Genomic DNA, 24831 nt, shown 5'->3' with positions numbered 1-24831 from the left:
ATGACTTGAACTGTGGATTTATTAGCTTCCACATTGCTAAGTAATTAACTTTTACTATTCAAAACTTTCCCCAGGTGCAAAATGAAAACCAAGCTGAAGTAGTTTGGCATTACATATACTATAAATTAGTTTTATAGTAGGCTGAACCATACCTTCAGCTTTAAAATATCCAGTAATTTGTGTTGTTGAAAATCAAATCTCACATCTGAATTTGTAGCTTTGAATCACTTCCAGTTATGATGATAGTGCTGAGAAAGCGATGTAATGTGCATTATAATTTTTGGAGAAAAAAATAGCCTATCAATTATGAAAAAACAGATATTATATGTTTAATAAAATGGCATGATGTTACAGATTCACTGCTTATAATTTATTACCTTGTACTGAGATAACGTATTCAATTTCCAGACATCCAGAATATTTTTCAGTTGTTCTATAAAGTTGCAAGTGATTGCTATGGAACTGATATGAGTTAGTAATTATTGTGTTTATTATGCAGAATACTACAGTTTCGTCTCTATAAAAAAAAATTCAAGGAGACTTTGAGGCCTTATGATGTAAAGGATGTGATAGAGCAATACTCAGCGGGGCATCTTGATATGCTGTCCAGAATAAAATACCTTCAGACAAGGTAAGAGTACTCTGGGAAATGGGGAAAATGTGTAGCTGTTTTGGCAACAGAAAAAGTGCAGCTGTCGTCCTTACGTACAAGACCACTCAGAAGCTATGTCTTTGCACAGTGTAGCTAGTTCAGCAGAAGCATTTTGCACAGAGAGGGAAAGTAAGCAAGCTGTGAGCTGGGGTAACTGCAGAGGAAGAGAGCACTGCCTCATCATTAGAGCAAGGAAATGGGAAGCAGAAATACAGGGAATTTTCCTGGCCATTGACCCATTGTTTGATTATGGTCAAGTTGCCCCCTTCCCTCCCCCTTTCTACAGATGCTAAATAAAAGCAAGGGTTTCATTACATGGAGCTGGTTTGTGGGCTGGATTCTCTGCTGACCTGAGCCCTGGCGAGTCACGTGACACAAGTACAAAAAGGGAGCAAAAGGGATAATAACTGCCACCACTTCGGAATAAAGGTTTTATAACCCCTTTGCCCAGGTGCTCTATATGAAAAAATCAAAGAAAGAAAGAAAAGGAATTTCAGGACTTTGGGCTTCTTCAGGTTTAATCTGCCCATCCAACAGTTTCCTCCAAGACACAGTTCATCCTGGCGTGCTTTGCAGGCATGTCTACCCTGCAGGCAAAGTGAAACTTTTGCTGCTCACGTCCTGAGCTAGCTTGAGCTAGTGAGTCCCCCTGGGTTAGCAGGCATGCGCGTGGGCGTCTGCATTTGTGTAACTAGCTTAGCTTAGTCTCAGCACAGCACGGTCCAAATTCCCTGTCCCTCCCAGTCACCCTGACCTGCAAAACACCGCACAGATACGCCCTTGATTTCTGCCAAGAACGGGCTGAGTGAGTGCAGCTCTTGTTGCATATTTGGACCAGGCTTACCTCAGTTTTGCAAGGCTGCTCAGCTCCATCCTTTGAACTTCACAGTTTCTTATTTCAAAGTGTTTTTCCATATGCTGGACTATCTCTGTTTCAAGTGTACAGCACGTTCTGTTCCAGCCTCACTGTCTTTGCTCTTGAAAAGCTGTCCTCTTTATTTAATATCACTTTTCTATTCATAGGCTTTATATCACAAAACACTATTGTTATTGTATAAACTGACCTCTGCATCACATGAGTTTAGATTTCGATGCAGCAATATTTTTTGAGCTCAGGAAGTCGAGGAGGGCTCCTGATGTTAGAAACCTGTTTCTGGGGTCATGTCCACATTGTGCAACATGGCTCTGTGAGGGCAACCCTGCCACTACCTCCAGCTGAGACGCTGTGTGATTTTTGGGTAGCTCAGCACCACCCTGATACTCGTTTGGGTCATGGAAACAGTGAAGGTGCCCAGCCTGATTAGACCTGTCCTGAACTTTATTTATGATAGTGCTTTGTGTGGTGAAGGTGTATCCTGGGTGAGTCAGGGCAAGAGTCCCAGCACAGCCTCGGACCTGTGATGCTCAGTGCATCGCTGCAGTGCCAGGGCATTAAGATTCGTCACCAGTGGAGGAACCACAATGCCTCAACAGCATTTTGCTCACATACGGAAAAGGTGTTTTTACGCATTTTTGAAGTGAAGGCATAGTACTGCCAGGGATTGAGCTGAATAAATTAAACCAATATGTAAATGTGGATGTCTACAATGTAGATTTCTACATCTGAGCAAGACGTGCTAGGTTCCCCTTATACTTAATAGAGCCTTAATAAGCATAATTAATGGCATTTATGGTGCAATTCACCCTGTCTTAAAGCATGTGCCTTTATTTGGTTAGATGAAACTCCCCTAGTTTCCTCCAAACACTCTTCACTGTGTTGACTAGCTCTCCATTGACTACAGTCGGACAAAATTAGGGAGGTAAGTCCTACTCATTGTGCCTAAGGATAATGGGATGCCAAAGGAGTTAGAAGAGCTGTTGGCTGATTGCCCAGCAGTGCTTGGGTGCCTAGGAAGTGTCTAAGTAGCTTTGTGAGTCTTGCCTTGAGCTTTTTTAAACTCCATTTTCAAAACTCCATGGGGCAATATGAAGCCATGCAATGTATCTGCATGGATGGTCTTCTAATAGAGCTATCTGTTTTGTGGACTAGCTGGCTGATATCTGGTCAGTCTGGTGTGTGAGCTGAATGAACAGAAGCTTGCTTGCACCTGAACAGGTGGAAAGAAGGCAGGGATTTAGTAAAAGAGTTAAATATACTCAATTAAATACACTAAAGCCTCCCAAACATTATTCACAATATTTGTTCCAAATAAAAAAAGTCAGGTAGGATTTCTTGTGAAACTCCATGTGCAGTTATATTTTTTAAACTAAGGGAATTATTAATAATAACAAAAATTTTAGTGATAATTAAGTATGATAACTGCTAGAAAGGATTGCTAAAAGAGTATCTGGAATTGCAACGTTGGGCTAAATCCTGATCATCATTATCCAGCACAAAATCTGATGAGTACCTCCTGACATTTTTAGGAGTAGCTGTTGTGGAGATTTTTTGAGAATCATTCCACTAATTTAAATTCTTTCACAGTAAATAAAGTCTTATGTTTCAAATGTCAAAGTTTGAAAACAAGGGGCTGCTTAGATTACCGTAATCATCCAATGCACTGATGGTGGACCTAGACTAGAACAAACATGTCATGACCTTCTGTATATTACCAAAACCTAAATGGTTGTGTTTTTAATTTTTGCTGTTGTTTACTGCAGAGACGAGTAACAGTTTCTGTTCTATGCTAGCATTTAGAGATGATCTTAAACACTTGCATCATGTTCTACACTTTTCTTTTTTTCAGAGTAGATATGATTTTTACACCTGGACCTCCATCTACTCCCAAACATAAGAAATCCCAAAAGGGAGGAGCTTTTTCTTACCCTTCACAACAGTCTCCCAGGTGAAATTATTCTACTTAGTATTTTGCACAGACCAAAGCAAAAAATAAATGTTCATTCATACCCCAAAACTTCATTCATCCAGCCAGTACACTGTTACAGTAATGATATCAGCTGAAAGAATACGTTTCTACAAGGTACATATGTGTAAATGTTGAACCAGAATGACGCTGGCTTCCCTAAGAACAATCTATGGTGGAAATTTAAACGTAATAGTGTCTTAATTGTCTAGCTCAGCTTCTCTGTGGTTTGCAAATCTGATTATATATGAAATATGTACATTTGATTGCTGATATGCTGAATTTCTGAACATTCAACTACCAAAAATTAAAAACGCAATATAAATCGCCAACAGTAGGAAGGTAAACCAATTATCTCCTGAACTGAAAAAAATGTTTCATTATAGAAATGTCCTCAAAATGGCAAGTACCAAGTTCTAATGATACTGCTTTTAGATCAATGATTGGTGAGAATACTGAAAAAAAATTGCAATGACAGGTTTCTGGGTGTGAAAGTGGCAGTATGTTATTGCTGCATTCCTAGTAGCAAGACTTTGATAATAAATGACATTTTTTCTCTTACTTGCAACTATCAGTCTGCCGATAAATACCTCCAAAGAACCGCAGGTACAAAACAATCGACAATCTGTCCCCAAAGCTGTTACTGTTGCTCAGAACAAATCTAACCTCGTAGAAAATATGTTAACTGGATTCTATTTGGTTTATTCCACCCAGTGAAAAATCTCAAAGCATGTAAATATGAAAACAGAGCTCTACATATATGGAAGAGGCAATGATGATTCGGGAAAAGAAACAGATTGCAAAATTTGCATAAACCCAGATTAGTGATAACCCAATGTATAAAATGTGAAGTATTTTAGTTACAGTTTCTGCTTCAGTAAGATATTTCCACAGCTATGAATTTTTCATTCTGTCAGAAAAAGAGGAGATGAATTGGGCCTGTCAAAACAAAAGGTTTGGGGTATATTTGTTCTATGTCATGTTAGGAACATATGCTAAGAAATTGGCTTTCTAGCCTCTGCACATAGCATTAAGACAATAATTTGAAAGACACTAATTTGAAGGCATTAGATTTCAAAACACATGTCCATCTGTAGTCCCACTGTCTGGACTGCCTTAAAATTTTTCACAAGCCTGACATTATTCCACCAAATCGGAGATTAATCTCACTTTCATTTTGATCTTTTCATTTGCTCTTGCTTCGTCTTAGTTGCTTTACATCCGTTTTGAACTCAAAATATTTTTAAATTAAAAATCAGTACTTTTTTAGGGTTTTTTTTTAGAATTGCATTGAGTGTGTCTTTCTATTTATCCTGTTCATATGGTAAATAACTAAATCTAATCTTGTCTTAGAAGAGGCTCCAGTGTGCTATATTAATATCACAGAAAGGTGTTACTTCTGGTTTCTTATATATATTACTCGTCATGATACAAGGAGAACAAGGACACTAATAGAGTTTTTAATTCCTTATAGAAATGATCCGTATGTAGCCAAAGCATCTACAGCAGATACTGAAGACCAAAGTATGATGGGCAAATTTGTTAAAGTCGAACGACAGGTATGTAATTTCCTGATAAAGAAAACGAGGCATTTATGTGAGTGTACAGAAATATGACTTTATTGATGCCTACACCAAATCCGAAACACTGTAACCACATGCCAGGTTCTGTTCTGGTATAAACTCACTAGAATTTGTTTGGAAAAACAAAAATTTACTTTCTACCATCAATTTTAAATTGAGTCAAATATTGTCTATCCATGCATCTAACTTGATGCTGAACTAGATATAGTAAGGCTCCATCAGCCAGCACCAAACCAGTATAAAAGCTAACGCTGACATAAATTCAGTGTGATTCATTGTTTGACCCAGGCATATTGGTACTCTTAAGTGATCAAGAAGCACACAGATATTATATTAATGCTCATAAAAAACATGTCATTAATTTTCCATGAGAGTGCTACTTAACTGGGAAGTGTGCTTTTTGAAACCTGTTGAAGTAATATCATATGTGGTGGGAAGACCCTAAACATGATGTTTAAATCTGATTTTTTTCACTTCCTTAGACTCATGCTCATCATATCTGGTATTTTACTATGAGCACATCGCTGTCTTTTGCAGGGTGTAGCACTCAAAAGTATTCCCTCCTCAGGTATTTTTGAGCCCTTTTTATGCATCCCAAACTGTTGTCCAACAAGTCAAGTCATTCTCACTTCTAAATGCATAATTTAAATAAAATGGAGCCAAATAGCATTAATTTGACATCGATTCCTCTCGTGGATGTAAACAGTCAGGCACAAATGGCTACCACAAAGAGCAAGGAAATCAGTCCTGATGTTTAGCCCTGACATGGAGGGACTGTAAGCATTAAGAGGGTAGGTCAGTGTGCAAAAGTAATTCCATATGTTGTCCTTTGGTAATAGCTATCTGCAGCATATTATCATGGCTTTGGCCATAATGTTGTAGACTCCCTTTGGATACCAGACTGCTATATATCCAACAATGTCAGGAGTTTTTGGCGCAGTTCATAGGAACTGGGCTTCTTAACCTGAGGCAGTTAGAGGATAAACTGGCATCCACTGGAGTCCAGCTTCCAAGGGAATGTCATGATGACCCTGTAGGTGCCTTTATGACCAATAGCAATGGCAGCACATCATTCTTGGCAGTGCACCTATGAAAACATTGACTTTTTTATTGAATAACTGACTTGAGACAATATCATAAAATTGGTATTTTTCAGGTTAATGACATGGGGAAGAAACTGGATTTTCTTGTTGATATGCATATGCATCATATGGAACAGCTGCAAATACAAGTCTCTGAGATAAGTCCATTGAATGATAATGTTTCTCCTGCAAAGGAGAAGAGAGAAGAAAACAAATATTCTGAATTAAAAACAATAATATATAAATACACTGAGCAGTGTACTCATGAAACTCCTCATAACTTCCAGCAGGTTCCAGTCAACAAAGTCAGTCCTTTTGGTTTCTCAGCACATGGTCATACGACCCGTTCACAACCTTTATCAATAGGTGGGCAAAACTCTGGCAAACTGCAAGCCACACCTTCCTCAACTTCATATGCAGAAAGGCCAACAGTTTTGCCTATATTTACATTAATGGACTCCCAGGTTAGCTACCACTCCCAAGGAGACCTGCAGAGCCCTTACTCAGATAAGGTGTCTCCAAGGCAGAGGAGGAGCTTTACAAGAGACAGCGATACTCCGTTATCCCTTCTCTCTGTCAACCACGAGGAACTTGAGCGCTCCCCAAGTGGCTTCAGTATCTCCCAAGACAGAGACGACTTCCCTTTTGGCCCAAATGGGGGCTCAGCATGGATGAGAGAGAAACGCTACCTAGCAGAGGGTGAAACGGACACAGACACTGATCCTTTTACACCAAGTGGCTCCATGCCTTTGTCTTCAACAGGGGATGGGATTTCAGATTCAATATGGACCCCTTCAAATAAGCCAGTTTAAAAGTGTGTGTGGGGGCAGTCACTGGCTGACTTCTCCATGTAATGTAAGCATACTTTGTATATCTCACTTACTCTACACCCAAAGCTTACTAGTTCAAAACACCAATGGCTGCATAAGATGCATGTGATATTAGTGGTAGTCATTCTGCACCATTTCATACAATTTACTAATGCAGTTTTTTTCATGCTACCAAAACTAAGGAGCTTAGTTTTGAGCATGGTTTGCATGACTTTACCCTATATAAATGGTACAGCTGATTTCTTCTATGATACATATCTATCTGATACTCTTCAATACAATAATGGTGGATTGATAACAGGCAAGATATGATGGTCCTTGCTACTTTCTGTAAACAGAGCAGCAAAGTCAAAATAGTTTCAGGAGCAATATCCTTCTATGGAAATAAATCTGAATCCATTTTCCAGTGTAAGTAAATCAATCTCTATCCAAATTAGACAAGAGCATCCTGCATTCTAAGCAGGGAAAAAGCTGAGTCAAAGTAAATGACTTTGCTGAAATGATTTTGTAAACTAAATGTTTCTCATGTGTTCTCACGTGCAGAATTTTAAAATGGTCAAAGTCACCTACTGGAATTAGTCATTGGTATTGCTTTACTGCAAATTATAAATCTAAATCCCTCAAACTACTTTGAAAAGCTCCACTAGTGGTTATGAAATTGCTAAAAGTGTGATTATAATACTGTTCTGTACAAAATCTTTTGCTAAGCCCATTAGTTTCTTCTGGGGCCCAAATATATTTCTATATTAAAGAAGATTGTCCAATGTAGGGAACTCCAAGTTTCTACTCCCAGCTCTTTTATTGAGTTATGTGATGTTAAGTAAGCTGCATAATTTAGCTGTGCCTCAGTTTCCCAATCTGTAAATTGGGAGTTATACTTCCCTACCTCACAAGGAGGTCATGAGGCTCAATTCACTAATATTTGCCAAGCGCTTTGAGTTCCTCAGATGTGCAAAGTATTATGATTCTGTTCACTGGGAATTACACGATGCAGGATGCTGCCATGGAAATGGCCTGATCCAGATCTATGTATGTGTGCCATATTTATCATCAATGTACAAATAAATAAATTCCATGCTCATGAAATCTGTCCCTGAGCACCAGAGCGATAAGTGTCCTCTCCAGGTATCAGCCAAACATCTTGTGTGGGAATTGCCATCTGTTTTGAGGGAATGTAGGGAAACAATCCAGCCCACTGGGCATAGGGAAGAAATGAAGCCAAGATCTCATTACTGTGGTGGGAATGTGTTATCTATACAGCTAGTGAAACTGAACTGACCAAATACGATATGCAGGTTTCATCTGATCTCACTCTAGGTGTCCAAGAAGTAAGTGCCCATTTGGTGTTAAGCTAGGCGGCTATGCTCTCATTACAGCTGGCAGAAAACTAATCAGTTCAGTTGGTGAACAGAGGGTATAAATCAATAGAACCAAAGCATGCTTCTGCTTTACGGTGAGATTATTCACACCTTTAACTCCATTACCTACAATGATCAGCTTGCTACTGACTACAAAGGGAGCAGAGGGTGACTTGCTTCGATGTAGGCATGTTGGAGATGCCCACAGTCAGTGGGAAGGCTCCCACTCCCAAGCCATCAATCCGAGGTGCAGCCATGGAGCCCAGCTGCTAGTGGGGAGGCTGCTGTTCTCTAACACGGCTCTTCTTGAGACTGACCCCTGTCACTCCACACGTGCAAAGACTTTACCACCATGGTTAGAGCATCAGCAACAAAGATATGAGGATCTGGTCAATGGAAGCCATTAGAAAGGGAACTTCCTCTAGTGCCTGCTTGATTATACTGCAGCTGTACAACCGAGCACAAGGAAGAGACATAGCTCACTGGGCTTCCCATGTGTGTCTGCAACTGGATATGCACAGGCCTTGACAGAGGCCCGCAGTAGAAGGTACCTTGTTGGGTTTTCCCCACTAAAGTAAACTTTATGTCTGTTGATTCTTCATCATCGTTGAGATCTCATGACAATCATTGCCTCCAGGGAGCTTCCATTCGGTTCTAGACATAGGTATCACTTTCATCTTCTTTGTTCATTCTCAAATTAAAGAGCCATCTAAAAGGTTAGGATATTCTTACTGTAAGACTTCATCTGCTTCTTTAGCTAAAATAACTATTCACTCTTCTGGGCCAGATCTTCAGGGAGAACAAATTGCTTTAGTACCTTGAGTCAATAAGGCGTACCAATTACACCCTTTGAAGACTGGGCTAAGTCCATAAAGCTGTTCTGTTCTGAGGCCAGTGACTACGATGACATGAGGTACAATGCTGGTAATCACTTAACTGACAAAATAACTGAAAGGTAGTCTGTGTTTGGTGCAGTTTCAGGTCCAAATGGAAAGAGAACAAAAATGGCTGACAGAGATGTAATTCATTATAATTTGGCATGTTGAAAAAAATTCTCTGGCCATCAGTGATTCTTGGAAATATCCGCATTGCACCTGCAGCAGTTCTATTATAGTAATATGTGACAGTGGCAGCGCAAGATTTAACCCTCATGTGAAAATTGAATGAAAAAGCTCTATACGAGACTTTAACACCACTACATCTATTCTGAAATTGAATGTAAGCGTATGCCAGAAGAGCCTGCTTCATTTTCCTTATATGTCAGGAATCTGCCATTCACACTGATTTCAGCTGAGTTTGGCCCTTTTAAAAATGCTGTCTGGAGCTGAGCAGTCAAAAATTGAGGCAGTCAAAAACGGAGCGTGATCTGAGAAATTTGGTTGTGATCGTCCCTGACTGTGGCTATGCCATGCAGTTTCCTGCCTGTTTCCCCCTCCAACTCTTCAGCTGAGGTTTCCAATCCCTCCCACCCCAGGTTATATTACGGAAAACTTTTCTCAGTTTGAAATCTGGCTGAAATTCCATAAATCAACTCATTATAAAGGTATGTTCATAAGACAAAATCTAAGCAAGTCTTCACCTGCGTATAGAATGCAGTCCCAGAGAAAGCAGGATTTGCTGGCTGCAGTGGGTCCACTTAGTAGCTGAACTGTCCTAAAGTTGACATTTGTTATGGGCACTGACTTACCATACACAGCTTAGAAACACAGCGTCAGGTATCTGCAGCCACAGCATGGAATACTGCCTGACATGCTAACTGGCCAGGTAAGGTCTGCCTCTTCCTAAAAGGCACTGGTGGTGAGCTCAGAGAGGCCTGGTGCACTGGACACTCTCTGGGAACTTTGAAAGAGGCCCAATAAGATGACCAAGGAGGGTCTGATTAGCTTATTGTCATGCTTATGTTATCTAAGACACTTCTTTGCATTGAAAATAGTCACTGTTCTCTTCAGAAGGGTCGTTTGCTCAAAATTCAGTATCTTCTACATGGTCTGGATTAAAATTAGGGTGTGCATCAGTTCTGCTTTCTGTGTTAGCAACAAACATTTGTCAAAACACTTCACAAGAGCCTAACTCGAGGCTGTAATATTGTACCACTAAAGGCTTAGGATTGCTTTTGGCCAGGAACAGAATAAGGTTTCCAGATGATATGTGAAAGGAAATAAGACCTTTTCTGCTAGTTAAAACAGGACTGCCACCTTGTAGATGCTGTAAATATTTCATAGCATTAAAATGATAACATAACTCCACAATAATTCTGAAAGAATCGGGGCTTGTTTGCTTTGAAGAGAAGGACTAAGGGCATAATTAGTTGGGGATGCAAGGGTGATGCAGTTTGTTACTGTGATACTTAACTTTTAGTTGATAGGCTCCTGAGTGCAGTCCAGAGGCCTGAGTTAGGTCATTAGACACCACATGCAGAGAACAGGGAGAGCTTCATGCCTAAGAGCAGGGTTAGTGGCAATCAGTAAGCACTCCACGGACAGGAGTGCTTGAGACCCTATGTCTCTCTCAAGTACCCCCTACCTGAAGACTGAGGGTGATCAGCAAGGCATGACCCAAAGAGCATCCCAGGCCTGGGATGTGTGCCCTAACTTCATTAATTCAAGTTCAGTCCAGGGTGTGCATCATCTTTCAACCTCCACTATGCATTGGTTTCACAGGAAAGAAATCCAGGACATGAACTGGAAGGGATCTTTGGCCATGAAAACAGAGTGCCCTCCCTCCTCAGGGAGGCTAATTGATCTTTTTAGGTTATGGGTGATTAACTTTTGCCTTTAGAGAGATGATGCTCATGGTAAGCTGGAGCGAAACAGGACGCATGAACAGGACATCCTCTCTCCCTCCTCATGGCCAAGTCTTCTTAACAAGTGCTTCAGATGTTTGGGTAGTAATAAAAAAGACAAACTCAAACACTACAACTTCTTTCTTCACAGAAAGTAGTGGTGAGTAAAAGCTCTCATACTGAAAGCAGTGTTTTCAGTGTATGTTAGGAAGTTTGTTGTACACTGAATTGAACCCCTTAGGGTCTGACCTTGGGGGTCTTACTGCCTCTACGTCCACACAGCAGCAGAACTAGCAGAACTGTGGTTCACTGCCCTTTGAGCACTTCCTTTTTTTTTTCTTTGAGGGGTGGAGGGAAGGGTGCATTTGGCCCTAAATCTCTGAAATCTTTGAATACTTATTCAGTCTTCAGCCAAGGAACCATGATGGAAACTGGGGCACTGCCTGATTAGACCGAGGTAAGGGCATCAGAATTACCCTATTTACCCTACAGAATCACCCCACAGGTTACAGTGGTCAGAAAACAGCAGGCACTGGCATCATAATTTAAAGCATCCAGAAAAACAGTTTATGCCTTAATTATCTTCTTTTTTTGTCCTTAGTAAGGGCATAGCCAAATTTTCAGTTTCTTCCCTTTTCTTCCTAGAAGACCAAACCAGCACCCCAGCCTCTCTCATGCCAGAATATCTTTGGATAGCCCAGGTTCAAACTGTGCCCCTTGGGACTAGATGTACAATTAAATGCAGTAGCTTGAGGGAGGTATTAATGTCCCCCAACTCTAACCATTGAAATGGTAGGCATCTAGTCTAAAGAGAGAAGGGCATCTGCAGCAGGCAGCTCATCCGGCATGACAATAAAGGACTAAAAAGGATGTACAGTGCAGGTGTTTCTCTCACTACTGTGTAGGAGTGGCAGCTTGATCTATTTTAGGTTAATGCTAATTAGATTACTCACGCTCTTGCCTTCCATGGCCCAGCTCTTTGATTTCTTTCAGACATCAGGAGGTAGGTAGGTAGCTAAATACCTTAAGATTTATTGGCCTATGTGCATGCCAAGTAGGTTGGAACATGCCATTTGGGACCAGATCAGTCACGGACACCTTTCAAGTCAACTAATCTACCCAACTTTGTATTCACTGAGGAGCTTGGCTGTACGGCTTAAACCTCCCAGATGTCCTCCAGACATGTCCAGAGAGACTGCATGTACATTCCAGCACTGTGTGGAAGTCAAGCATTTGCGCGTGTACATCAGAATTAGAGTTGTGGCATACGTGGTGGCTGAGTGTGCATTTCACACGTGTGTAGGAAAACAATGGGCTTCATGTGTGTATGCAAGGAAAAATATTTGGAAACTTGAGTCCCCTTCCAAACGTAGCTGAGGGTATTCTTCACTACAAGCTTATATTCCTAGGAACCGCAAAATGCAATAAAGTATCCGTGGTTCTTGACCCTGTATTGAGGCAACATTTAAAAGGTCAGGAGCTGCTTTGTGGGGTAGGTTCATCATGTACAAGGAAACAACTATTCATAATTTCAGCTGAGAGAGGCATCTGAGTCAATAGTATTCTTCATAGTGGGACTGAATTAGATGTATCCCATCTTCCATCGGCGTATGACATTTCGGTTTAACTGCTAGCAATGTTGATGGGGTCAGACCTTCCTGGCATGCAGACTGACATTGACTCTTTGTTTACATGTAATTAACCTTAAAGAGAATTAACTGCTGGAATGCACTCTTTGCTGACTCCCAAATCCTATAAGTAACCAAGAATCCATGTCAGGCCTTGAAATGTTTTTATTATAATTAGCAAGTGTGGGTCTTTGCTCTGCTCTCCTTGAAGTCAGTAACAAACTTTCTTCCATTGATGCTCTGAGAGCAGGATTAGGTCCTAATCTGCCTTTATTTATGAATTTCTTTGTGAAAGACAGCACTGATTTGGACAAAATTTTCTTAGATACATTTTTATATTGATTTTTCTGTCAGTAACAAATAAAACACATCTGTAAGTCTGTAAGACTGCGTTTACACCATGTTCCTTTCTTTGCAGCATTATCATTCAAAGTTCCTCACCTTAGATTCAAACCAAGAAAATTTCATTAGTGCGGAAGTGAATGTCAAACAAGAGTATGCAGTTAGAGAAAATGTTACTTATGCTCCGCTACTGGAGCTGCTCCTTTAAGAAAAATCAAGTCAAATAATGACTGTTGTCCTTGCCTTGGCTTTTTCCTGCAGTGAACTAATCAGTTAATTAATACGATTCCTATCAAAATAAACCAGAGTTGAATATGTGGAGAGGTTGGTAGGATCTGTCTCTAAACTGACTTTGGGTATATTTGCTCTGTTCTAATCTGTAACTTTGCTGCATTGTTAAGGTTCTGAGTGGAAATAGTTTCAATTTTTTGTGCTTCAAATTGTGACCCAGCAATGCCACAAACTAATTCCCACCTGAACCTGTGCGTAGAGGGGCTGCTGACTTGTGGCCTTCAGGTGAGCAATGTGGTCCAAACAGTTTGCAGGATCAGAGCCTAAATCAATCAGAAAATGCAGATTGAGGAGAAAATTCAGCCTCACTGAGAGCTCAGCAGTTGCAGGGGTGTTGCATCCACCTATGCAAGAACTGAATTTGTCCCACTTAGTGTAAAGCACATGAGAAAGAGCTGGATCCTGATTCCCTACACACCATGGCCCTCTCTGCTAAGCTTTGGGAGCCCAAGAGCTGCAGACTGAAATTTTTCATAGCACCGCATTAATTTGGAGTGGTATCGTTTTTTTCAGAAGCCCAGCTGAACTTGGGTGTTCTGCATCATTTTCAGAGGTACAGAAGAAAAAGGGTCATTTTCAAGTGTCTCTGGTTGGGCACCTCGAGAAATGAAGGCTTTGGATATCACTATTGCTTCTGGTTATTTAGGCTGTAGGATTTGATCTTTCCCGATTAAGTTTTTAGTAGCTTCCCTCTGAAGTTAAGTGAAGCAAAACAGTGGAATTGGGATCCTATTTCCATCCTCAAGAATATGCTAAGACTGAAGGTTACATAGCCAACTGCATTTTGTTTTCTAGTTCTGGCATCTTATTATTACTAGTATTTGTGCCTTGCTCACTGAAATTTTCTCCATGCTACAAAGATGCTTTTCAGATTCTGGCTGACAAGGGAACACAACTTTTATACAAGTGGCCTTTAGTGCTCTTTATAATATTATTTATTGTAATTTTTAAACCGTATGTGTAATTTATATTCTGGCACTGTCCAAAATTTGAACAACTTTAATATGTTTATTTCAATATATTATGCAAACAATACTTCTTAACTGATTTTTTATGTTCTGTCTTTAAAAACTGCACCACTTATTAATAAATAGAAATTTCAAATATGATGTGGAGGAATTTATTTTCATTTAAATCATGATATATTCAGACACATTTGAGAAACAAAGGGTCAAATGTCCCCCCAGCAAAGAGAATGGTAGGTTTTCCCCTGCATTCCTTCCTTCTATGGCTCGTCACATTATAATATAATGCATGGTAAATCCCATTATTTATGACTCATTTGGTTTGGTGGCCACGTAACTTATATTTTTTGGATCATAAGTATATGGGAGAAGGAAACTAGGGAAAAATACATTCCAATAAGAGATATTAATCTGATAAAATAAAATGACGAATTTGCATGTGAAATACAGAGGGGATGTAACTGTCTTTAGGCTGTGCAGAGAGCTGATCTGAATATGCTTTGCAGGGAATTTAATGACTGGCTAAGTATTAGGTCGGGAGTTCAGTTTCATGAATTCTTCTCTTGGTTCTGCTGCTGCATTTCTGTATGGTCTTGGCCTCACAGCTTCACCTGTGTGTCCTAACTGGCTCATGGTCAACTTGTTGTTCACCAGGACTCCCAGGTTCTTCTCTGTAGAGCTGCTTTCCAGAAAGTCAACTCCCAGCCTGCACTGGTGCATGGGGTTATGCCTCCCCAGGTGCAGGACCCTGCACTTGCCTTTGTTGAACTTCATGAGGTTCCTCTCTGCCCAACTCTCCAGCCTGTCGAGGTCTCTCTGAAAGGCAGCACAGCCTTCTGGTGTATCAGCCACTCCTCCCAGTTTTGCATCATCAGCAACCTTTCTGAGGGTGCACTCTGTGCCTTCATCCAGGTCACTGATGAACAACTTGAACAGGACTGGACCCAGTACTGACCCCTGGGGCACACCGCTATCTACAGGCCTACAGCTAGACTTTGCACTGCTGATCACAACCCTTTGAGCTCTGCCATTCAGCCAGTTCTCAATCCACCTCACTGTCCACTCATCTACCTTGCACTCCCTGAACTTGCCTATGAGGATGTTATGGGAGACGGTGTCTTACTGAAGTCAAGGTAGACAACATTCACTGCTACAGTCATGTAACAATTCAGTGTATAGTGTAAGATACCTGTTCCTGTTCTAGTTATACCCTTTTGTAATGAACAGAGGAAAATCAATAGGACCTCTAGGATCAATAGGCTCAGCACGTCCTACTACAGATGACTCAGAGCGGTGCTCCCAGATGGTGCCTGTCTCTAACTAGCATCTTTCTGAACTACAGAGTTGAAGGTGACCAGCTTAGACTAATGCATCTCTTTCACATAGCTGAACGAGATGAGGTGAATCACATCCTACCATTTTGGAGAGGAAGCTGAATGGTAATTGTCCTGCAAGAGACAGAAGGAGAGCACATGGAGCTCAACCTTTTTCCAAAGATATAATTGGATCCAGTAGGAAAATTCTATGGCATATCCTGTGACTTTTGCTTTGTGATTCCCAGCAAGAAACCAACTTTGCTCAAAACTTGAAATGCAACAGCAATTAGAGGCCGGGTTCTGATCCTGCTTCTATATCACTGTAAATCAGGAATGATTCATAAAAATCCTGAAATACTACAGCATCCAAGCAATTTGAGTAGGATCAGCACCTGGCTCTAACAACCAAGTTCCAGCACATTTTGCAAAGATCAACAACTTTTTTTTTTTTTTTTTTTTTTTTTTAATTTAATCTGCTAGGGCATGGAATTTTGAATCTCTTGGATTCGGTTCTTCACAAAGCACTAAAGACTACATACAGCACTAACATTTTCTTTATTCCCTCTGTTTCTGTCAAGGCAAGTACAAAGGAGCTTTGAATACATTCACATCCTTTTATATACAACATTAACATGTATTAACATTACTTAGTAACCATAGTAGTGAAAGCTCCAGTTTGAACTGAGCAGCAAACTACTCCTGTTGCAAAGAAAAACAGGCAGCCACAGCAATGACATTTAAATGAGTATTTCACAGTCACAATAGGTAAACTATTCATCTTTTGTTCACCTGAACTGGAATATATTGCATTAAAGTTTCTCCTTGGCTTTCACCCAAATACCTAAGCATACCAAATCACTGGGTTTTACTAGGTCACTGGTTTTGATCTTTTAAGAAACAAATTCTGAATTGAGAACAAGATATGATAACCATTCTCAGGCAGAGCCCTGCTTAAATCCAGGGAGCTTTCCACCCCTGCAGGTTCAGCCTATGTCTGTATGGGCCTGACACTGCTGTGTAAAATTGTTTTCTGCCTGAGCAGAATGAGGTCAAGATTTCTCAGTCATTTAGAAAGGGTAAATACTGATGCCTGCAGTATGGCATAAGTAACAGCATCAAAAGCGGAGGTTCTCAGTGTTTCCTTCCCTTTCTTCTCAAGGTGCGCATTACATCGCTTTGATTTCCAAGACTCTTTCCAGACTCTTGAAAACTAGCTTGAATAAAACAACCTCTTGAGTAACATTGAGCATCTTGTTGGACCATGGAGAAGGGAAGGAGTCGGGAATGCCAAGTCCCACAGCACAGACCAGCAGGAGTGGTGGGCTGCTATTAAAGAAGTTGCCCTCTAAGCAGGTTTCTCCAGGGCTATGGCCCTAATGGTTGGTAACCCAGTGGGTGCAGACCACATCGCAGTCTCTCTCCTGATTCCTTGTGTCAGACGCAGAAGGTCAGCAGAACAGACCTTATGAGGACTTATGAAAAAGAAAGGGCCCGTAGTGATGTGCTGTGAGTGTTTTGTCAAGTTCACAGGGACCATTGCTTTGGCAGTTTGTCTGACACCTAATATCATGGAAAAAATAGCATTAAATATTTTCTAACTAACTATGTTATGGACTGTAGTAATTTCTCTCTATCTAATCGAAGCCTTAGTATTCCTAAATTTACAAATCCAGAGCACTTAGTCACTAACTATTGCCTTTGGAAGCCACGAAGAAGCAGTGCAAAGCACTGCATAAGTCAGTAAAAATCTCACAGGATGTATATAGCACTCAGAGAAGAAAGCGTAACCATCGGGAGCATGTCAGCGATGAACGGGTTTTGAGCCTCCGTATGTTCTCTGCATTTCCTGCTCTGCTTTATGGAAAACAGAGCTATGGCATCAGTGCAACAGGAATTTTACTCACTGCTTTTCTGGAGAAACATTTCTGCTACGGCTAAAAATATGTTGGCACATCTCTGCAAAAAGGTCACTGCAACAGCTTTGTTCCCTTCAGGACTGTCCAGTAAGTATATCTCAGTAGATACGTTCTGCTCCACCAGCCCAGGCAGCTCATCTACCTGTGATTTTTTTGGTCACAAAGCACCAACAAAAGTGTTGAGCAATACAGTAACACCCAGCCATTCAGTTCTAGTGCATTTTATGCATCTTCTATGCTGCAAGCAACAGCAGTCTTCAGCCGAGGAAATCCTGTGGTGTCCCTGGTGCAGAAACCTTGGCCTGCTTAAACTAGTGAATCTGAAGTCTGGTGGTAGGAAAAGAAGAAGTGCTTCTGAGAAGCAGCCTCTTTCTAATTTTCCATCAGAGGTGCGCTTCTATCTGTAAATGTGGCAAAAACAACTCATAGTCCTTTCCCACCTCAACTGTGCTGTTGTTACTATATATTTTCACAATTTCTATACCTTCCTTTATTCCTGTCTCTCTCTCTCTTTCCTTCCTTCCTTAAAAAAGTACTTTAATTCATGAATGTTTTACAATGTCAGACACCTTAAAAAACAAAGAATTGTTAGTGGCTTCAGACAAATAAATATATAAAGCATTCTTACTGGAAGGATTAAAATTGTATGGCTGTTTCATGAGTTTCACGCTCATTATTTTCAGGAGGTTTCATGCAGGTAGTCCCAATCTTAGCAAAATCTTAATGAGAAAGATGATTGAGGAAAAAATGTTATAGAGAACAGGATGCATTTTAAATTTTAAGTAAATGTGGAAGAAGTTTTAAGAACAGGAATAAAGTAATGTTAATATATATGCTTCATTATCCCTTTAAGAGATGAATTCTTTTTTTTACTCTTCTAACAAAAGGGGAAAAATATTAATGCATTTAGAGAATTGTCTGCGATGAAAATTATGCAAATATAAGTAAAATATATTTTTAAAAGCAATGCTAACATACTCTGAAATGTAATTTCAGATAAAAAGGAAATTTACAGAGTTAATGCATTTCTAAATAGAGTTAATTAAATATCAGGTAAAAGTTGTAATGGCAGAGGAGTAAAGAAGAAAAGAACTAGAATCAGGCTTTTTTATAGAAAAAAGTACCATTTGTACTGTTGCTACTTTTCTAAATAAAGTTTATTAAACAACTACTCAAAGGTGTTTTCGTGGAAGCATTTATCATAGCATAATAAAGTGTAATTAAAATTAAAACTTCAGTCACCTGCTGCATGCCTGGATTCAGGGGTTTTTTTAAACAATGCTTCATTCTCTATTGCACGTTAGCGTCTGATGAGATGTTCATATATAAATATATATATGGATATATATTGTTGTATTAGGTATGTAAGACAGGTAGGCTTGCAAGGTTTTCTCTAGAGGAGTCCATGTGTTGCAGCTCAGCTCTCAGGGCAGAGGTGGTTAAAGCCCCAGCCGGGTGGTGGCAGTGGCAGAAGTCTCAGGACGGACGGGGAGCAGAGGTGGGTGGAAGGGGATGCTGGTTGCCCACCCTGGCTCAGGTCACACGAACGTGTTGCTGGAGCCCTTGCAATCACATACACACTGCAGCTGCTCCATAGCAGCATGTGTTTAAACTGTATAAGAAAAAAAGTTGTGAGAAAGGAGGAGTACATTCCTTCCACACTCCTTGTTCTCTGCCCACAGAGAAATAAAGCACCGACGTTTAGACTTCTCTTTCTCCCTTCCTCGCAGAGCTTCAGACCACAGTGCCTGCTCTCCTACTGCTAAATCACAGGAGTTCAGCCTGAATGTGTGCATTACTGACAGACCTATCCTGCACAGCCTTCAGCAAATGAATGCATTTACTTGCTAATATATATGATTAACGTCCGTACTGTATTGCTGAGGACACCCTAAACATGATTTTTTTTTTCTTGTTATGGATTTTGGGGTGACAGTTATGGTGTCATTGCTGTCCAGACAAAGACACATGGGAAAAAGAAGGAGCTTAAAGACTATACTCCTGAGAAAGCTGCCTACTCAGTGACGCTCTGAGTGAGAACGCAGCATTGTCCCGAAGGGTCACAGTTGGGGCTGAACAAAGCCCCTTCCCCTGATCACCTGAGCATCACTCTGCAGCACAGGAAAGTTAAAATTACAGAGTCCCAGGATAAAACACAGCGTGAGGTAAAACCTGCTGAAAGTCAAATTATCTTCATAGCCAAACTTCAAACGGCTGGAACTGATCCCAGCACACACATTTTCCTGACTATACATGTTTTTGTCAGCTATTACAGAGAAGACTTTCATCCCGTTCTGGTTGATGAGACATTGGAGCAAGTGGTAATTAAATCAGTGAAAGTAAGGTAAGTTTTGTCAGAGAAAAGGTGTTTCCATGTTCCTCAAGCTGCAGCATTTATTCACGATTCACAAAATCCTGTCTTTTTTCACACTGGTGACTTCTACAAAGAATTAGATAATTTTAGATGCAGTGACGTCTCCACAGATAATACTTCTTCATGAAAGTCAAAGAAAATAAGGATAAAATTGTGTGTGTGTGTGTGTGTGTGTGTGTGTGTGTGTGTGTGTGTGTACACGCACATGTGTAAGCATCAGATTTACAAGCTGTCCCTCTGTTAAATGGTTGTCCACCAGATTCAGAAGTTCTTGGTGAAGACAGGATTGAAGGATAAACAGAAAGCCCTACCACCTAAAGAGCAAGGTCCCATAAACTTGTCTTCTGTGGGAAACCAGAACCCCCAATAGCTACGATACCATTCTGAAACATGCAAAATGATGTTCTCATACTTGATGCACTGGCAGGCCAAAGTGCTTTAGCAATTGCTATAAGTTTCTTCATTCTTTGGGTTACATCACAGCTCTCTTTACCTTAACTGGTGGAGGTCCAAGATTGGAATAATGCACTTAAAAAAAGAAAGCTAATGAAATAACTGCCAAAGATGCCTGATCTGCAGTAAGTTAGATGGTGCTGGGGAGTGTTCTCAGGCCGTGGGACCCAAATGTCCATAATATGAAACTGGTAGGACAATCTCAGAGTGCTCCTGATCCAGCCCAGCCAGTGCTCTCCACAACCTTTCCCAAGCATGATGTGGGAGCTGGGGAGAAGCCTGGGACCATCCCAATAAGCGAGTTGCATTCAACCATCCTGTGCTGGATGAGAGCTTCATGGTATGACAATGGGCCTGAGTATCAAGGAAGAATCCTGGGCGTGCTTAATTTACTAAGTTAGATATTGCTTAAGCATAACACCTGCCCACTACAATTTTTGAATACAGCAACAACAGCGTTAACTCACTTTGAGGTTTGTGGTGGGCTATGCTAAAACTACCGAATGGATAATTATCTGCTTTTAATTGTCTTAGGTCTAAATCCACTGATTTCAGAGGAATCTCTTGCCTTTCACTAGAGTATATGGGAGCAGAATTTCACCCACTACTTCACACAGTGATTATCTCTTAGATAATGCTAAACATCACTCAGCATCACTGAAGTTGCCCTATGTCATTGTTAGGGCCAGCTCTCGCTAGCTTTGTCATCACTTAACACAATTCCAGGAATTTTTCTATGTTATCGGTCATTTTGTTCCTTCTAGTTTTCTATAGTTAAGATACACTTCAGATTTCTTCTCCGTTCTCTCAGCAATGTTTAAATCGCTACTCTAAAACTGACCAAAGTGTTTTCGAAGGGGCTTAACTTCCCCTACTGCTCCCTACCGAAGGTGGCACTGGCATAATTACAGTAAAATAAGCTGTCCCTTTAAAGGGGGGAAAAACCCTTCTATTTGTCAGTTCAAGTCATCGCTGCCAAAAGTAGCTTCCTATCCTAACCTGAACGGCCACAGAGTCACTCCATTAGGGATTCAACGGGCACTTTGTTCGCTTATGATTGTGTTACATCTAGTTAGCTCCTTTTGCGATTAGGATAACAATTTTGACAGCATTTTAAAGCAAGATTACCAAGCCTGTCCTCCCAAAGTCTTCCACTAAGTGATTATGAGGACCCAGTGATAGCCTCAAGTTTTATATCGGCTCTGAAGATAATCATCTCCATCGACAGAAATCAGGTAAATGGATATTAACAGATTACTTGCTATTCCAAATCTTGCTAGTTTCAAGTATACTTGAAGGGGATCATTTGACTGTACAATTAATGATCTGTGGGAATGTAGCAAATGCCACATATTTTTACTGCATGGTTGCTTAAAGTCTTGTACTTGTATGAAGTTAAAAATTGATGGTGGTAGCAATTTAATCAAGTGTGTGACAGTAACACTGACATATTTTCATATTAACATGGAAAATTTCTTTAGACTTGGTGTTTTAAGATGTGCTCAAAAGTGAGTGATGATCTTTAGATTTTGGAACTGAACAGAGGTGAGGAAATCCATACTCAAAGACTTTCCTTTTTTTTTATTTCTTTGGTCTCTTAGCTTGTGTTCTGCTCTGTTTAGCATGAAGACATGGGGAAAACCACTTGATATCTGATTGCACTCCCTTTGTACTGTAGAGATGAAAATACTTCAGTCTTCATGGTTATCTGCCACATTAAAATAAGTGGAAATGAAGCAGAGCTAATAAACATGTTGGTTTAAGATTACTGTTAATCTAGAATAAAAAATAGGTATTTAATAAAAAATCTTAAGGAGTCTATAAAGGTAATCTGAACTGGATTAAAACCTATAGTCTAGTGGTTCAGGGAATCTCTGATTCAACTGTTGTAAAAAAAAAATGAATTATAGTAATAACATACAGCTTGAAATAAACACAGGAGAGGGATTATTGTATCCAGTAGATGTAAAAGCAGTATTTACAAATAAAAGCCTGACCTGCAGACTGTATCAGAAAAATGTTTGGAAGGGAAATATTCACTAAATCTCGGTTTGCAGGATTTGTCTATCTGTCTGCTCATGGTTGTGCAGCACCTGTTCCTTTAGTGCCTATGAATCTGTGTTTTGAAATGGAAGTTGTTAATGAGTTTGCATTTGAGCTCAATGAGGGATTCATTTTTGCACAGTGTCATTTGTGTTAGCAAACAAAAATGATGCAATTATATGCTAATGAAGATTTGTCCCTGATAGATAGAAATTAGATATCTGGATAACCAGTGAAGCAAACGATGTTTATCATAGGAATTAGTACTCATCTTACTCACACATTTCTGAGAGATAAGATTTATCAGGCTCTAGGGATAATCTTCAAAAATGACTTCAAAATTTAGTTGGACAGCAGAAATGTCCAGAAGTTAAAGCTAGAAAAAGACTTTAGAAAGCAGCTAAAAATAAATACATCAGATTAAAGCCAATCGCCAACTATTGAGGAGTAGGAGCAGTCTGTCATAGAGCAGTGTTACTAATATTGAGGCTTCTCTGAAGGTTTTTTTTGTTAAGTATCTTGTACTGGTCAGAGGATATGACAGTGCTAAATCTGGCTTTCAGGCAAAACATATCCTCCTACAAATGCAGAAACTTTCATTAATTCTATACCAAATTAGTTAATATTTCTTTCCTGGAAGTGCAACAGGATTTGGCTTATTGTGATTTCCCCCCCCAGGTTATGTTTGCGTGTTGTCCGAATCGTTAGACGCTTTGCTTGATTGATCCTGTGGTGTGTAATCACGCCTCAGATAACAGCGGATGTTATGACCATGCTAATGCCTGCTCTGAATCAGGAATTCAGAGAAAAGCATGTTAAAAAGCAAATGTGCAAAGCAATGTTGTATGAGGAGAAAACTGTGTGTCAGTCTGCGTGCAGCGGCAGTGCAGCAGGCAGTGCAGCAGAGCTGCATTTGCAGCGGGTGGGAAAGTGTCTCTCCTCATCCACGGGATTCTTCCAAACATACCTTTGTACTTTATCCCCTCTTGATTTTATTGCTATTTTTCCAGCTCCTTTTTTCTCCTCTTTCTCTCTCTCTCCTGATGTGTTCATCAACCAACACAATTCCTCCACTTTTCAGTCTTCTCATCTCTCTTCCATCTCTTGAAAATGTGTTCTCTAGCCTCTACTCTAACATGCTGTACCGAGTCCTTTATCAGACTATTTTCACTGCCCCACCACCTTGAACAGCTCTGTGCCAGCTTAAATAAATTAGTAATGAAGTTAAATCCTTGTTAGGAAATTATCTACAGCCTATCACCCATTTTATGAGCAAGCATTTGTTGAACAGCTGCAATTGCACATCAATCTGTGAAATCCTGTTGCAAATGTCAAGGATTTCTCTGTTAGTGCCAGCATGATGCACTGGCGATCAGGGAGAGCTTGTGTTCATGGAAGCAGGGCCTGGAAATCATGTCTCCCCACTCCCTCGCAAGCACTGAACACTGATTTGTAGGGGTGGACTGAAAGTGGGCAGGGGAGCCCCGATATGCTCTTCCCCTCCCTCCCTCTCCCACTTCTTTGTTTTAAGGAAATGTTTTTTGATGTGAGGTCTCTCCTGACACCCGCTGGGATGCAGTGAAAGAGAGAGAGGCTGTCACAGCGCTCTCTCAAATATGTTGAGGACAGCGGTGCTAGTCTCTGCCCTTGGTCCCTTGGTGGCTGCTTCATAGAGAGGATCTCCAAATGGGAGTCAGTGAGACCTGTGCTTCCCATGCATCTTCCCATCTCCCAGCCTGGCAGTCACCCCAAGCCACATTTACATCTCACATCCACCAATTCATTCTCTTCCCTCCAAACATCTCTCTGCTGTTGCCTTTTTTAAGACTTCCACTTCTCCTGCTTGTTCTTCAGCTATTTCCTCTCTACTCCCATTTTCTAGGTCTGTGTCTTTCTCTCACAACATGGCTGAAATCCTCATGAAGGGCAGAAATTTGGGCTCTTTTGCCAGTCTGGGCAACAAGGAATCTCCAGCCAAGGCCACCTTTCGCAGCAGTAACAGCATCACGGCAGCACTGTTTGCTGGCTATACTTGAACACCCGTGGGCTGACGTGCACAGAGACAGTGCTGGCAACGCAGCCTGGTCACACACACTGTGTGCAGGTGAATAGGTCCATGTTCAGGAGGAGCTCTGCTGCCCAGAAACATTGAACCATCTTTACAGCGCACAACTGATTCTAAAGCAGATCTTGCAGATCTAAGACAACAGTCACTACTTAAAGTACAAGAGTAAAAATTCAAGAAGTTCTATAAAAAAAAAAACAAAAAAACAGCAAGTCATCCCACTGTTGACCTCAGTCTGTCACACAACCCAACAGTTCCCCCCAACAGGACCTTTCTTCCCACTTCCATTGAATTGAATATATGCATCA

The 24831-nt window shown here is 40.6% G+C and overlaps 1 protein-coding gene across 2 annotated transcripts in view; it reads left to right on the top strand.

The window, feature by feature from the left end:
* The window catches only part of KCNQ3 (potassium voltage-gated channel subfamily Q member 3), a 204909-nt gene extending 190411 nt beyond the window's left edge, over window positions 1–14498 (top strand). For both annotated transcript variants that reach the window (XM_064507886.1, XM_064507885.1), the window contains 4 exons: window positions 500–631; window positions 3379–3477; window positions 4970–5054; window positions 6235–14498. In XM_064507886.1, the coding sequence (XP_064363956.1) occupies window positions 500–631; window positions 3379–3477; window positions 4970–5054; window positions 6235–6972 (1054 nt within the window). In that variant the 3' untranslated portion in view covers window positions 6973–14498. The remainder of the gene's footprint in view (window positions 1–499; window positions 632–3378; window positions 3478–4969; window positions 5055–6234) is intronic.
* Window positions 14499–24831: the final 10333 nt, after the last annotated feature.

This window comes from Dromaius novaehollandiae, chromosome 2 (assembly GCF_036370855.1).
Source record: "Dromaius novaehollandiae isolate bDroNov1 chromosome 2, bDroNov1.hap1, whole genome shotgun sequence".
Taxonomy (NCBI): Eukaryota; Metazoa; Chordata; class Aves; order Casuariiformes; family Dromaiidae; genus Dromaius; species Dromaius novaehollandiae.
This window is presented reverse-complemented; position numbering and strand designations above follow the sequence as displayed.